The sequence below is a fragment of the Dipodomys ordii genome, unplaced genomic scaffold (genome assembly GCF_000151885.1).
Source record: "Dipodomys ordii isolate 6190 unplaced genomic scaffold, Dord_2.0 Scaffold112, whole genome shotgun sequence".
NCBI lineage: Eukaryota > Metazoa > Chordata > Mammalia > Rodentia > Heteromyidae > Dipodomys > Dipodomys ordii.
This window is the reverse complement of record NW_012267328.1, coordinates 629,286-644,152: the sequence shown is the minus strand read 5'-3', so window position 1 is coordinate 644,152 and position 14,867 is coordinate 629,286. Positions and strand designations below refer to the sequence as shown.

At 54.1% G+C, this 14,867-nt stretch overlaps 1 protein-coding gene across 1 annotated transcript in view; it reads left to right on the top strand.

Annotated features, from left to right (window-relative positions):
* Window positions 1-8,854, top strand: part of LOC105994963 (ran-binding protein 17) — a 101,126-nt gene extending 92,272 nt beyond the window's left edge. Inside the window, exons 13-15 of the mRNA XM_013028632.1 lie at window positions 5,247-5,345; window positions 6,826-6,953; window positions 8,401-8,854. Coding sequence (XP_012884086.1) covers window positions 5,247-5,345; window positions 6,826-6,953; window positions 8,401-8,497 — 324 coding nt within the window. The 3' untranslated portion in view covers window positions 8,498-8,854. The remainder of the gene's footprint in view (window positions 1-5,246; window positions 5,346-6,825; window positions 6,954-8,400) is intronic.
* The last annotated feature ends 6,013 nt before the right edge of the window (window positions 8,855-14,867 follow it).

Sequence of the window (14,867 nt, the reverse complement as noted above, 5' to 3'; positions counted from 1 at the left end):
GCGTACAAAGTTCCAAATGGATAATGCAGATGCAGGAATGAGACTCCCAGAGTCACTGCACTCGCCAGTAGATCGCTGCCACTGAGATATTCCAACCCTGGAAAATAAAACTGTTTTCATTGTGACATGAAATGTAGCATCCCAGAGCACACACGTTCCATGCAGTACTCTCAATTAATTAATTCTGAAGCTCCGTGCTGACTTTATCTTCTCATAATCTAGGAGAGTGACAGGTAATTCTTTCCCCAATAAACTACTATTAAAATAAATGTTTTGAGAGCTGAGGATAAAAGTTAGTAATGGAGAAAATTGAAAGAACAGCAAAATTGGATTGTGTTTTTCCTTAGATCTTCCACTGGGTCGAAGAGTTTTTAGATGTTCCAGGCAATTCATCACTTAGAGCAAAACCCCTCCTCTCCCTTTTCATAGAGGACGGGGCTGGAGAAGCACTATTTTGGCTTTTGGGCAGTGCTAGTGGCTAGCACTGGTGGTCAGCCAAGTGCAGGCGTCCTCTGAACGCTTTAGAGTAGGAAGCTGATTTTCTTTCCTTTTACTATTAGAGCAAGCCTAAGTTGTGTACAGTAGGCAGAGCTCGTAAATGATTCCAGGGAGAACAGGTCACCCATGAATGACTGTGGTTTTGTTGCTTTAAAAAAAAGAGGATCACCTCATCTTGAATGTCATTTAATTGTTTTTTAATTTAAAATGCTAAATACTCCTATTAGGAGGCTGCAGAAACATTGTAAGCATGCAGGAATGTGTAAATATGTGCAGCCGTTTTCAGTTGTGATGTAACTGCAGTGGCAGGAATATAAGACTAAGTATGTGCTGATTTGTCATTCTGTTCATCTCTCATAACCTTACCCTGTGTTACATAGGTAGATGGCAAATGAAGAGAACAATTGATTCCTTTTCCCCAAAGATGATGAGTATCTAATTTGCAAAGGATCACATTTCAATATCTGCTCCGCAGGAGGCCTAGGGACAGCGCTGGGTAAAGCCCACTTCTCTCCCCTCCCCCATGGCAGCACTCAGCGGCTCCCTGGGCCGGGCCGGGCCGGGCCGGCGACGGGTCTGGAGAGAGTGCTGTGGAGAGGGTGAGGAGAGCGGCCCTGGTCCTCCGGTACTGGCAGGCAGCGCTGCTCTTGTGTTTGGGTTTTGTTCATGTTTATGGTTAAAGCTAGCCTTCCCTCTGTTCCTGGCCTTTGGAAAGACCTGTTACCTGAGTCCCCGAGAGCAGCCCTGCAAGTGTGCTGTGTTTATTAATGTTGCAAGTCATTGCTTCCCAGTCACGGGCGGTCCAGCCTGGACAGGCCCACGGGTGAAGGCCCCAGTCCCACAGGGCAGCCCAGACCCCCTTGGCTATGACGCTGCCCGGCCTGTCTGTCCTCCCCTCAGCCACATTGCTCCAGACACAGCTGCTTTGCCCTTAGTCTTCTTTGGCCTTTCAGTCTCTCCTTCCTTTGTGCAAACCATCCTCCCTACCATCTTTTAGACAAGGTGGTTTTCTCCAACCCCAGCCCCTTTTGTCTATTTCTCTGATGACCAGGGAGCAAAACTAGAGTCCAACCAAATGCCATGCAACCCTGAGCAAAGAGGCTGGCGTAGCAGCGAAGAGCAGGGTTCTCTAGATGCACTGAGAAGCTGAGTCCTGCGGGGCTTGCTTGAGGCCCAGCTTCCTCTCTGAGGCAGAAAAAGAGGAGCAGGAGGAAAGAGTTTAAACATTGCACTTATTTCTCACAACTTCGTGCGGTAGCTTTGCTACATCGTCCAGTACGCTTAACCGTTAACAATGGGAAGCCTTTGCTTTATTTGGAATAGTATAACTTGGAGGAAATTAGTTTGATTTACCGAAGTCTGTGCTGCTGACTTAAATTACTGTGTACGTGGTGCACTCTTGGGAGGAAAATCATTATTTTTTTATAAAAATGTTCAATGGGCCATTTTCCAGAGACAAACTATTAATTAAGTCTCCTGTTGTTCTCAGCCTTGAGAGTCTGAAACTATGTTAATGAAATCTATAAACAGTTTGGACGGTTGACAGGAAGGTGGGTCTGCTAAGAACTCTTGAGGACCCGCTGCCGCCCGGGGTTCTAACTGCAGACCTGGCTTCTGCGAGTGCGGGGGTCAGCTGGGCCACGGTGAACAGGGTGAGGAGCCTTGTCAGATGCCTTTGTCCCCTGCACCCCCAGCCATCACCGCACCGCCTGTGGAAATAGGAGGTGCTGTCTGCGAGCCAGGGTTGGCTGAGGAGCAGGCACTGTCTCCCGGGGCCCAGGGAGGGCCGCACGCACGCCCACATGCCCGCACAGCCCCTCCTCACGGGAAGGCTGCTGTGGTTAGAAGGTGAGGACACCCAGGCAAGACACTGCCTGCTGTTAGCAGAAGCTCCTCGCACCAGCCATGGTGGCACCGCAGACAGTCCAGCTGCTCAGAGCTGCTGGCTGTAGGATAGCAGTGACTGAAGAAAAGTAATCAGGCTGCGCACACAAAGTATGACTTTGGAAATGAAAAGTGGATAGGTAGGTGTCTAATCATAGGAACCATAGATGGGGGCCAGGACTTGTGTTTTCTGTTCAGCGCCCTTTTAGCTCTACGGCTCTTGACACGTTCAGAACCCACACCGACTCCCACAGTACAGCATCAACACAAACCCGTCTTGCCATTCCCCGTCAGCAAGAGCTAGAGCAGGAAACAGCTGCGCTGTGGCCGTGAGGTACCTGGACTGCTGCAGACACTGAAAGGGTGGGATGCTCGGCTCTGCGCTCGATCCCCCGGCCTCACGGGAGGGCTGGAGAACCGGCAGTGGTCCCCACCACACACTGTGGCTCTGCTTGGTTCTCCCCGTCACGTGTACAATGATTTTGTGTTTCCTGTACAAGATTACAACTTTTTAAAACAGCAGAATCGCTGTGTGCCAAACAGAGACGTGTTCTGGACTAGTTCCTTCTTTAGGTTATTTTTGAACTTCAAATCTCAGAGAAAGCTTAGGCAGTTGTAGAGAGACCGTAACTGTGTTCATCGCGGCGCCTGTGGGGGCCAGGGCTCCTGTGTGGGAAGCAAGCACAGAGTATTTGGTGTGTGGAGGGAAGCCATGCTGCCAGACACACCTCCACACCTGGTGGTTGTAGGCCCACGCTTCACAGGTGATAAAGGCCCAGAGGTTTGCCAGTGCCCCGGACAGTCCAGAGTGTGTGCTTGCCGTGCATGTTGGTTTCTCTTCACTTAAAGAAACTGCCTGCGCCGGGCGCTGGTGGCTCACGCCTGTCATCCTAGCTACTCAGGAGGCTGAGATCTGAGGGTCGCGGTTCAAAGCCAGCCTGGGCAGGAGAGACCGTGAGACTCCTATCTCCAATAAACCACCAGAAAACCGGAAGTGGCGCTGTAGCTCACGTGGTAGAGCGCCAGCCTTGAGCTGAAGAGCTGAGGGACAGCGTCCAGGCCCAGAGTTCAAGCCCCCACAGCCAACCAAAAAAAAAGAAAAAGAAACTGCCAACTGCCTGCAAGCTCGCACCAGCATCTGTAAGAAGGAAAGCAGAGTCGGGAATCACCAGAAATAGTGTGGCTGAGGTGGGTGATGGCGCTGGGTGGCCAGTGTTGGACACTGGCCAGGACTAGGCAGATTTGAAGCCACCTTCCGGGAAGTCCTCTAGCAGTGCTGGGTGCTCCGGCTCACACCGCCGTCCTGCATGGAATATGGACAGGGTCAGGTGACCGTGAAGGCTAGGTGTGGCAAATTTGCCAAGAGCACTCTCCTTACACTTGACTTGCTGTGTCCTTAACCACAGAGAGGCTCCCGTAGACACCTGGTCTACCTGCCAGGGCCCCTGCACCCCGCTGGGCAGAGATGGGGAATCTGCCCATTGGACGGGCTGCCCCCTGGTACGTCCTACTCCAGGACTTTGGTGAAAAGTGATTCTGCAAAGGTTGGCTACTGCATTAGCAGACCTCCCTGTTTTCCATATTTTCAGAAAAGTAAAAAAGAAGAAAAAACGTCCATTTTAGCCAACTTTATTTTTAGAAACACATTTTATTCAAACATCCCCTTACTTATTACAGACATAAATACATGCGTTCAGACAAATGAATACACGAGAGAACCATAGAAAGTAATTGGCACATCACTTCAGGGTGCTTTGTCAGTTACTGGAGGAATTTGTGCCTCTAACTTTAATCTTCTCCATTAAAATATCCATTCTGCCTTCAGATTGTGAAGCCTGTAATATTTTAGGCTGTCTCTCTGGATCTGTTAGTTTTGCTTGTCAATTTAATTTGTGGCTCTCTGACTTTGGGTGTCTTGTTAGATTGTATGTGGAAATGTATGTACAGATGCTGTCCTGCGTCCAGGTTACCACCTGGCCTCTACAGACAGGTATGGCGTGGGAAGGCCTGCTGGCCAGTGGAGGTGTGTCCACCTCATCTGCAGCACCTCACACACTGTCCATTGGATCTTCAGAGCCTCCTTGTGCTGGCTCTGTGTTCCTCTAGAGTATTGGGAAAGTGAGACACAGAGATCTCAAGGCAAACCGGATTACCAGACACCAGAGCACATGGCAAGGTGCGCTCAAAGCAGACCACACTGCCAGAGCCCAGCTGAGGGTGTTTGTGGTGGTCTCTGCCACAAAGCTGCTTCTTCCTCTGCCCCCTTTGGGGAAAAGGCTTTGGCAGTGGTAGGAAGCGAAGCAGGAGGAGTGGGAGCAGGAGCTCTGCCATTGGCTACACGTGACCCCTTGTGCCGCCACCCAGAAGCAGCCTTGCCTCTCGGCCGCCTCTGCGACCCACCTGCACCGGGCAGGTGGCTGCGGCCCGCCCCTGGGTTCACATCCCCAGCCCGGCCTGCAACCACTGCTGGCCCCACTGGCTCCTGTCCCGGCCGCCCTCCTTGTCTGCTTCTTCCTCGGCTTAGAGCACATACGTGCTCAGTTCCGTCGGCATTCCCTACGCCGCCGTGCAGTCCTCCCACCACCCATACCCAATAGGAAGAAGTGGGCGAGGACCAGTGGAGGAGTGACTTTGCAAACACGCCTCTCCGATCGCGTGGACTCTGTCTCTGAGAAGGGCTGTGGAAAAGGTTGCCTGAGTCAGCCCCGCGTAGAGGAAGGCAGGTGGCTCTGTGTCCCGGGACTCCTCCCCAGCCGGGAGCACCCTCTCAGGCAGCTCTGCCGGGTCCAGCGTCAGAGATGCAGGAGGGAAGGGCAGGGTCTGAGCCCAGGCGCCGGTCTTCACCGCAGCTCTCTGTCTTCCAGATGATGTCGGTCCTCATGAACACCATTGTCTTTGAAGACTGTCGGAACCAATGGTCAGTGTCCCGGCCCCTCCTGGGGCTGGTCCTGCTCAACGAGAAGGTGAGTGTGGCCTTCCTGCGGGACGCCACCCGGGCTGTGACCCCGGCTGGGCAGTGGCGTGGGCACAGGAGTGGAGCAGCTGAGCTTGAATTGGGACCATCTTCCCCAGAAGGCCTCAGCTCTTCGTGGCCGAGGCCTGAGGACCTCAGCTTGGGTCCTGGTTAGCTCCCCAGAGTCTCCAGTGCCCCCCTCGGCCCCTCCCTCGTTCAGAAACCTCACGTGGTGTCTGCGCCAGCCATGGTGGTGGAAGCCCTTGGCTGGCTGGGCGCTCACGTCTAGCCTCTGCGGGGCCTGGCCAGCCTGGGCCATCTCCCTGCTCCTGCCGAAGCCCACCAGGGCTCACCAGCAGTCGGCAGGAACGGGGCATCACGGCTTGGGAGAATGAATTGTCTATACAGTAAGATCGCACTAGGGGGAAGACGGCGAGATTAGAGGCAGCGCATACATTAAAATTCAACTAAAACCCCAGCCTTGGAAGGAAACTAATAGAAGAAGAGAATATATCAAAAAGAGAAGAGCTGTCTCATCGCTCACCTGCACTGAAGGATCCAATTTTAGCCACATTCAATAGCACTGTCATTCATCTTCCCTCGGTGTTATTGTGATTTAAATCCAAGCTCTATAAAAGAGAGCAGTTCTTTTAAAATGATTGAGAGGGAATAAGGGCAAATTCGGTGTTTAGAAAAAGCTTATGACATCACAATATTATTCTTTACTGATGGAGGCAATATTTCATGGTTTGGGATGAAAAACTAATAATTTTCTATTTGGTGTGAGTCACTGCATCATTATAAAAGGGAAAAATAAGTAGTTTTGTACATTCCCAATCTTGTTTGGGAAGGCATTGCGGTTTAAGTGTAATGACTCTGATATATGGTATTTAAGTATTAGTCTGACTACATATTAATTACGTGTGTTTTTTGATGCAAGCTGTTTTAATGTATGATGGAAATTAAATACCATGCTGCTTGGGCCTGGTAGAGTAAGCACATGACTGTCGAAAGATTGCCTTCGTACTGAAATTAGGCCATTTCTGATGATTGGGAAGTCTGCTGTGCACCACGGTTTGTGTTTCTGTCAGAGCGCACAGACACCAGCAGAGAAGGGGGTGTGTGGTCGTGTAGGACAGACAGCTTCCTCGGGGCCAGCCAGCTCTCCCGGAGCTGAGGAGAGATTCACTGAAGCCAGTCACCCAAAGTGCTCCCTGGGCATTCTTCTCCTCTGCCTTTCTGCGCCAGAGGAGGGGAGACTGAGGAAGACCGGGGCTCAGCTCCCCACCGGGACCCCCCACCCCCACCCCAGGGACCAGTCAGCCTCAGCAGCAACACTAGAACCACGGCTGCAAGAGAGCATTACCAGGGGTGTCTCTAAGAGCTAACGGACAGCCCTGGACAAACCCCTCTGCAAGCCAGCCAGGCTAGCCCAGTCCACGCTGGCTCCCCTCAGCTTCCCTCAGCCTGACTCTGCTGTCTCCCAACAGTACTTCGGAGAACTCAGAGCAAGTCTGATAAGCAGCCAGCCTCCCCCCAAGCAGGGGGTGCTTGCCCAGTGCTTCAGGAACTTGATGGACGGCGTGGAGCAGAACCTGTCTGTCAAGAATAGAGACCGGTGAGCGCGGCCGGAGACTGGGGGGCGGGCGGGGGCGTTCCTGGCATGTTGGACTTCACACGGTTGTGCTCACACACTGTGGTGGCTTCTCCGTTGTGCCCTGCTGAACTTGCATTCAGTACATGCTACTGCACATTTACTCTCTTCCAAGCCGAACGCTTGGCACCAGACAGGGGTGCAGAGATGGATCCGAGCAGCCTCCACCCAGAGGCAGCTCGTAATCTAGGAGAGAAGAGAAAAATAACTGTAACTGGTGGACAGGTCAGAGGAGAGAAGCCCAGACAGATGTGCTGTGGGAAATGAGGAAAGCCAGGCCTCCAGGCAGGCTCGGTTCACCCCTGCCTGCTGCAGGCACTGGCCGAAGGGTGGTTAGCTTCTGGCTCAGTTTCCCCAGCAGCAAGATGGAGATGATTGGTGGCCATGGTGTTTGAGTAGTGGAATGTGGTGAGAAGCACAGTAAGGAACAAATCCATAACACGGGGATGGAGCGGACAGGCAGTAGTAGGCAGCGGGAAGCAGTTTGTCCAGGGTTCTGGACAGATCCTGCCCACATCGCCTGCCCTTGGTGTGTAGGGCTCAGACCCTGCTCCGTGCGGAGCACCACGTGTCAGTCAGACCTGCATCACCGGCCAAGTCAGCAGAGACTCTAAGAGCCTCTGTCGGGCAGAAAGGGCACCCTCTGGGGCCTGAGAGGAGACTGGGGAGGAGCGCCCCAGAGCAGCCCTGGGCCCAGACGCTTCAGCGGCGCGTGGGAGTGTGACGCCTGCACTGCCGACTGCTCCCCGTCAGTGCGCCCCCGCCCAACAGGTCCTGTGGTAGCTAATGGTAACTGTGTGTAATTAGAAGAATGAAGATAATAAAGCCCCACTCCTGTAGTGCCTAAGGTAGCTAATGACAATACTCTATAAACAATAACAAGGACAGATGCCACTCCTGCAGGTAGTTCCTAAGGTGGCCGCTCACACCAGGCGCTGCTGGTGAGTGGCAGGGCCCAGGCCCCCTCTGCCCTCCGCCCTCAACCCTCTGCCCTTAAAGACAAGGTCTCACTGCGTAGCTCAGGCCAGCCTCAGCTCATCCTCTCCCCGCTCGACCTCGTGAGCCAGCTGCCCCCTTTTCCACCCTTAAATTCAGATCTGCGGGTACTGAGGCCTACATCCGGGAAGACGTGGTGGTTAAATTGGTTACATGCAGACCAGGGCTCATGCAGGCCTTGCTGCTTTTCATCCTTCGCCATCTGGGTGCAGTATGCCCTTTCAAAAAACGTGTTAGTGGTGGAACATGAGACGCACCCGTCTCCAGCGGCAGCAAGAACTCAGTGTGCAGGGGAGAGGAGGGCCTGCTGGAGCGAGGACCGAGCTTCCCGGGGCCTCCCTGGGTCCTGAGCTCCAGCGTGGCCCCGTCTGCCCAGGCCCCGCCGGGCTCCATTTCCTGCTTCCTCTTTCCACAGGTTCACCCAGAACCTGTCCGTCTTCAGAAGAGACGTGGCGGAGGCCCTGCGCAGCGATGGACACACAGAGCCGTGCAGCCTGGACATGATGAGCTGACCGGCGCCGGGCCGGGCCCCACGCAGAGACCCGCACGTGTGGGTCCCAGGACCCGGGTGCTGGCTAACAGGGGAATCTATTTTTCAAGACAGACAAAAGCCCTACCTTTTGATAAGTCCGGCCTAATTATAAGAATTTGTAATAGTGCACAAGCAATGTCAGTTCCGTCTTTGTCTGGAAGGTGAGAACGTGTTTTCAGTTCTCCCCTCAAGGCCGTGGTCTTGGTTCTCATAAAAGGTGTGGAAGTGTATTTAACCAAAGAGCAGCAGAGCCAGGCTTGCGCCTGGCGCGCACTGGCCTGAGGGTCCTCGTCAGCCCTGGGGACCCGCTGGGTCCTGATGGCCACGGACGCACTGGGGCCTGTCTGGAAGAAGCCATGGATGGAGGGCTCTGGGGTGAGTGTCGAGGGCGCACCTCCCCCCGGGCCACACGCGGGCCCCTGCGCCTCAGCAGCGTCGGGTCAGCGGAGCTGGAGCGAGCTGCCTGCGGGGCCCGCCTTGACCGGCGCACATCGGAGCCGGCTTGCGTCTAGAGGAGCAGGGCTGGGCAGGGGCTTCCTGCAGAGAGGGCTGTGCGCCCGGGGGCACCCCCCACTCCTCCCGGGAACTGAACCACCCAGAACAGCCCCAGGTGCTGCAGCTGGGGCTCCCCAGAGCCGTGGACCAAGAGAACTCCTGCTGCGCCGGGCTGCGCCTCGCCTGAGCCGGGCCGTCAGGAGGCAGCCCCGTCAGGAGGCAGCCCCGCTGCTGCTGAGGTGAGCTTGCCACCACCACCTGGTTCTGTGTCTCCCTGCTCTCTCTTTGAGGCCCAGGCTTCTAATAGATACTGTGCCCTTTGTCTCTGCTAAGACGTGAGCGAGAAAGAAATCCACAAGCTCCTGTTGTGAGCTCCACAGTGTCTCCACGCCTTCCTGTGCGAAGGGAGCGTGGAGGCTGTGCCCACGCCGGCCTTGCTCCACATCCTGTTAGAGAAGTTGGATGCCCGTCCCCAAAACTGTCAGAGGAGGCGACCCCTCCTCGCCCCGTTCTCTGTACGCAGCCTGTGCTGTTTGCATTAAAATGTGTTCACAAGAACGTGAGTGTCCTCGCTTTCCTCTGCCTCCCCACCAGAGATCCGAGATCCCAGTTGGGCGGGGAGGCCAGGAGACTTGCCCTGGCGCCTGCTCAGAGAGTGCCGGCCATGCCCCAGCCCCCAGCAGAGAGTGCCGGCCATGCCCCAGCCCCCAGCAGGCCCCTCGGCACAGCCCCCCTCCCCAGCAGGCCCCTCCCCAGCAGGCCCCCTCCCCAGCAGGCCCCTCCGCACAGCCCCCCCCAGCACCGTGTCTCCTGCAGGTGGTGAAGGAAGATCCACCAGCATTTAGTGTTGAACCTGAGGCCGCATGCCCCCCCCCCACAAGGAACCCTGGCCTCTCCTCTTCAGTGGGAGCCAGAAGCACGGCTCAGGACCTTGGTGCCGGGTTGGCTCCAGCACTGGCTCCTCCTCCTCCTGAACTTTATAAGATCATTCCTGAGACTTTTTAATGTTTTATTGAGGTGCAAGTTTACGATGACAGCAAACCTTTCCAACTACAGCAAGAGTAACCTGCCTCCGTGGCATATTAAAAAATAATGTTGGCGTTGGTTTTTACGTCCCGTAGTTCGGACTGCTGATAAGAGCGCTTCCTTGACAAGATTCTTTTTGAGGTTTACAGAAAGCGTAATAAAATATGTAAGTTACATTTCCACAAACAAAAGCTATAACATAAGTTATTTATAAGCGTGAGATACAAACAGTATCACAATAAATAAACCATAAAGGTACCTGCAGCATCCATCTTAATGTAATTTGCCCAACAAAACTGTTGAAACGAAGTCAAATTCGGTAGAGAAATCTGTCAGGGAGGAAAGTCTTAGAGCACAAAGTGGGGGGCGGCCGTGCTGGGGGAGGTGGGATGGGGTGGGAGCCCCCCGCAAGGCCACCTGCCATCTGTGTGCACCCCAGTACCCTGGCCACAGCCCCCCACGCCCCTGCCCCGCAGTCCCGCAGGACCTGGGGCCGGGTCTGACCCAGGCTGAGGACGGGGCCATCGCTCAGGCTCCATAGTCAGCCTCTGCCCACAGTCTGGCGAGCAGAGCTGACCAAGGGCCCCGGGCCTGGAAGTGGATACAGGATGCGGATACCCACTAACCGGACGGCCTGGCCGAGCCACCCTTCCCCGTGAGGGGCGGGGCAGGAAGAGAAAGGTCAGAGCATCCACCTGAGTTCCTAGGCCGCCCTCTCCCTCCCGTTCCTTTTTCCTTGTCCTTGCTTTCCCGTGCTGCAAGCTCTTGATGACCCTCCATGGACCAGACTGGCTCCCAGCCCAGAACAAGCAATCAAGGGCCGGCCACACCCTTCTGCCTGCAAAGGACTCCCACAGCAGCCTCTCCCCTGCTGCTGGGGTTCTTGGCGGGCCCATCCCGACTCAGTGTCCCGAGCAGTGGAATCTGCACTGCCCACTCCCAGGGCAGGAGGAGGGTAATCCAGACAGGCCTGGGTAACGAGAAGCAAGCTCCTGCCTGCACCATGTCGGGCAGGTGACTTGGCGTTCCCGTCCCAGCCGGCTTGGAGCCTCGAGGCGTGGGCTGGGTCTGACCTTCATCCTCCCCCGGATCCCGGGGGGACCCCCCCTGGGCTGCCCTGTGGGGGGCATGATGGAGGGCTGACCCACTGTCAGTGAGGGACCGCCCCAAAGCTGTGGCATGGTCTGGGAAATGGGAGTAGGTTCTCATTATATAAAAATGTTCCAGCTGGAGGAGATGCAGAGAAAGAGGAACCCTATTACACTGCTGGTGGGAATGCACTCTTACGCCACCACTGTGTAAGCAGTCTGGAGGGTCCTCAGAAAGCTAAATATCAACCTCCCTTACGACCCAGTCATACCACTTCTAGGCATCTATCCTGAACAGCAGGAACCAATATACAAGGACACGTGCACCTCCATGTTTATTGCAGCACTGTTCACAATAGCCAGGATATGGAAACAACCCAGATGCCCCACCACAGATGAATGGATCCAAAAATTGTGGTATCTATACACAATGGAATATTATGCAGCCATTAGAAATGACAAAATAATGGCATTTGCAGGGAAATGGATGGAGCTAGAAGGAATCATGTTGAGTGAGGTAAGCCAAGAGCAAAGAGACAAACGGTACATCGTCTCCCTGATAAGTGGATGCTAAATCCAAAATGTTAGGTGATACGACAAAACTAACAGGACTTAAGAAACAAAGAACTTCCACTCATCTGGTGGAACCACTACTAAATAACCCCATGCTGCTGATCACATGTATGGTATATATGTGCACACCGGAGGGAAACCAGGAAGACGACACAGAACTAGAGGGAATCAGGGGAAAACATACAACAGCGGGACCCATCAGCTGCACTGGGCATTGACCAAAATGAACTAAGCAACTCAATGACAGCGATGGGAGGGAGGGAACAAGTGGAAAAGAGGGAACAGCTGATGCTATGCAAAACAAAAGAAATGTACATATGACCCAATGTGGAAGAAATAACTGTATTGTCAAAGCTCATAGAACTCATAAATGTTATAGACCACGACAGACAATTTGCCCCATGAAAGTTAGAATGTGTTGTGACTTTAACTAAGCATCACTATCCCACAATACTGTGAAACTTGGGAAATTATGTGATCACTTAATCACAATAAAGAATTTGAAAAAAAAAAAATGTTCCAGCCGGGTTCCGGTGGCTCACGCCCGTAATCCCGGCTACTCAGGAGGCTGAGATCTGAGGATCTCCGTTCAAAGCCAGGGAAGGTCCATGAGACTCTTACCTCCAATAAACCACTAGAAAAACTAGATGTGGTGCTGTGGCTCAAGTGGTAGAGCGCTAGCCTTGAGCTGAAGAGCTGAGGGACAGCGCCCAGGCCCAGAGTTCAGGCCCCACGACCAGACCCAAAAAAAAAAAAAGATAGTAAGACAATTAAGAGGTCATTATTGGTTGATTCAAAGAGATCACTTTTTAACCTATCAAAACGATACCCTAACATTCTATATAACAAATCTTTTAGTCTTCCTTTCACACAAAGTGGCCAGTGGTAATAAGGAAAAAGTACATGTGGGCACACGTAAGTTTCTATAGATATTCACATGGAGATCTATTTGTATTTTAATACCTCCCATAGTGTCATACACATTTTAAGCCAAACTCCAAACAGACAGAAAATGTAGGCACTCTTAATACTGCACAAGTACATATTGAATTGTCTCATATTTTAGGCATATTTCAAATACACTAATTTACAGTACAAATTCTGTTCCATATAGAATAAGGTATTGACAAGGCCGGGCGCCAGTGGCTCACACCTGTAATCCTAGCTACTCAGGAGGCTGAGATCTGAGGATCATAGTTCAAAGCCAGTCCAGGCAGGAAAGCCTGTGAGACTCTTATCTCCAATTAACCACCGGAAGTGGAGCTGTGGCTCAAGTATTAGAGAGCTAGCCTTGAGCTGAAGAGCTCAGGGACAGCACCCAGACCCAGAGTTCAAGACCCACGACTGACAAAAAAAGTTCCAATGAATAGATGGATGGACAAATAAAGCTGGAGATTCAGAAGGTCCCACTGAGTCTCCAATGTAGGTACATGACTGGGGGCTGGCGGTGGGCGGTCAGCAGCCCTGGTTCACACCTGGAGCCAGGGAGGTTAATGCCTACCTATTTCTATGGAAGCAGGCAGTGATATTTCACCAGTCTTCCAGATAGAATAGCTGGCTGGCCCGAATACACTTCAGAGCCCTGATTCAATCTCTACCCCCCCCCCGTTTTATAGACCAGGAGATTGAATCCTCAGTCGCACAGGAGGTCAATGACAGGAGACCCAAAGGACATGGGCTCCAGCATCTGGGTTCATGGCTAGTTAGAAGTTCAGCCCCGCCTCCCCCCCCCACCCCCGCGCCCAGCAGAGGCCTCCACCAGCTCTGCCAGGAGACGGCTGAGCCCAGAAGCCCATATCCTCCGGATCCTTGGGACGAAGCCCCCACAGTCTCCGTTCTTGGAACGTGCGTCTCCGAGTCTCGCTCAGGTTCAGTTTAAAGGAGATACAAAGGGGCAGCAAATGTTTACCATCTCAGAAGCCCCAAGCCCACCTCGGGACGTCTGTAACCCACCTTAAATGCAGTTATTTAAAAAGAGGAAAAGAAAAAGAAAAATGGACCAAATGAATTAAATTTTCACCCTAAGAGAGAAGGAATTAATTCGTCAAAACAAAGCATTCATGGAAGAGATGACACAAAGCAGAAGATAATGAAATCAAGGACATTTGAAGACCAATAAAATAGACAAACCTTTGGCGAGTGTGATGCAGAGCCTCGGGCACAAAGGGGCAATGGGGCAGAAGCAGGGGGTCAGCACCAGGGGTTCAGAGTGTTTCAGGTTCCGGGTGCTTCCCAGGGGGCTTCCCGAGGTTCCAACGCACACATAAACACGGGTGCGGCAGGCAAATTTGAGCAGGTCACAGAGCCCGAGTGGCCCTGCCTCGGTTTCCCCTTCCAGGCTCAGGCTAGCATCCGGGGTTGTGCGTTTCTAGGAGACCCTGGCACTGGGCGGGGCGCTGTGGGCCTGGACACCACGGGGCAGACACCACGGGCAGACACCACGGGCAGACACCACGGGCAGACACCACGGGGCAGACACCCCAGGGCAGACACCACAGGCAGACCCCACGGGCAGACACCACGGGCAGACCCCACGGGCAGACACCACGGGGCAGACACCACGGGCAGACACCACGGGGCAGACACCACGGGCAGACACCACGGGGCAGACACCACGGGCAGACCCAACAGGCAGACACCACGGGCAGACACCACGGGCAGACCCCACGGGCAGACACCACGGGCAGACACCACGGGCAGACACCACGGGCAGACACCCCAGGGCAGACACCACGGGCAGACACCACGGGGCAGACACCACGGGGCAGACACCACGGGGCAGACACCACGGGCAGACACCACGGGGCAGACACCACGGGGCAGACACCACGGGGCAGACACCACGGGGCAGACACCACGGGGCGGGGCACCACGGGCAGACCCCACGGGGCAGACACCACGGGCAGACACCACGGGCAGACGCCATGGGACGCCATGGGACGCCAACCCTGATGAACTCAAGCTGGTGAGTTTGGTCCAATGTCTCAACCAGACCAAGAAACTGAGGCACAAAGAGGGGGAGGAGGGAGAGACCTGCGTCTACAGAGGGCAACAGGAGTGCAGGGGTGAGAAAGTGCTCAGGAGTCGACCTGCTCACTCCACAGGGCTCTCCACACCCTGCCCTGCCCTGCACACCCCTGCCCTGCACACCCCACCCCTGCCCTGCCC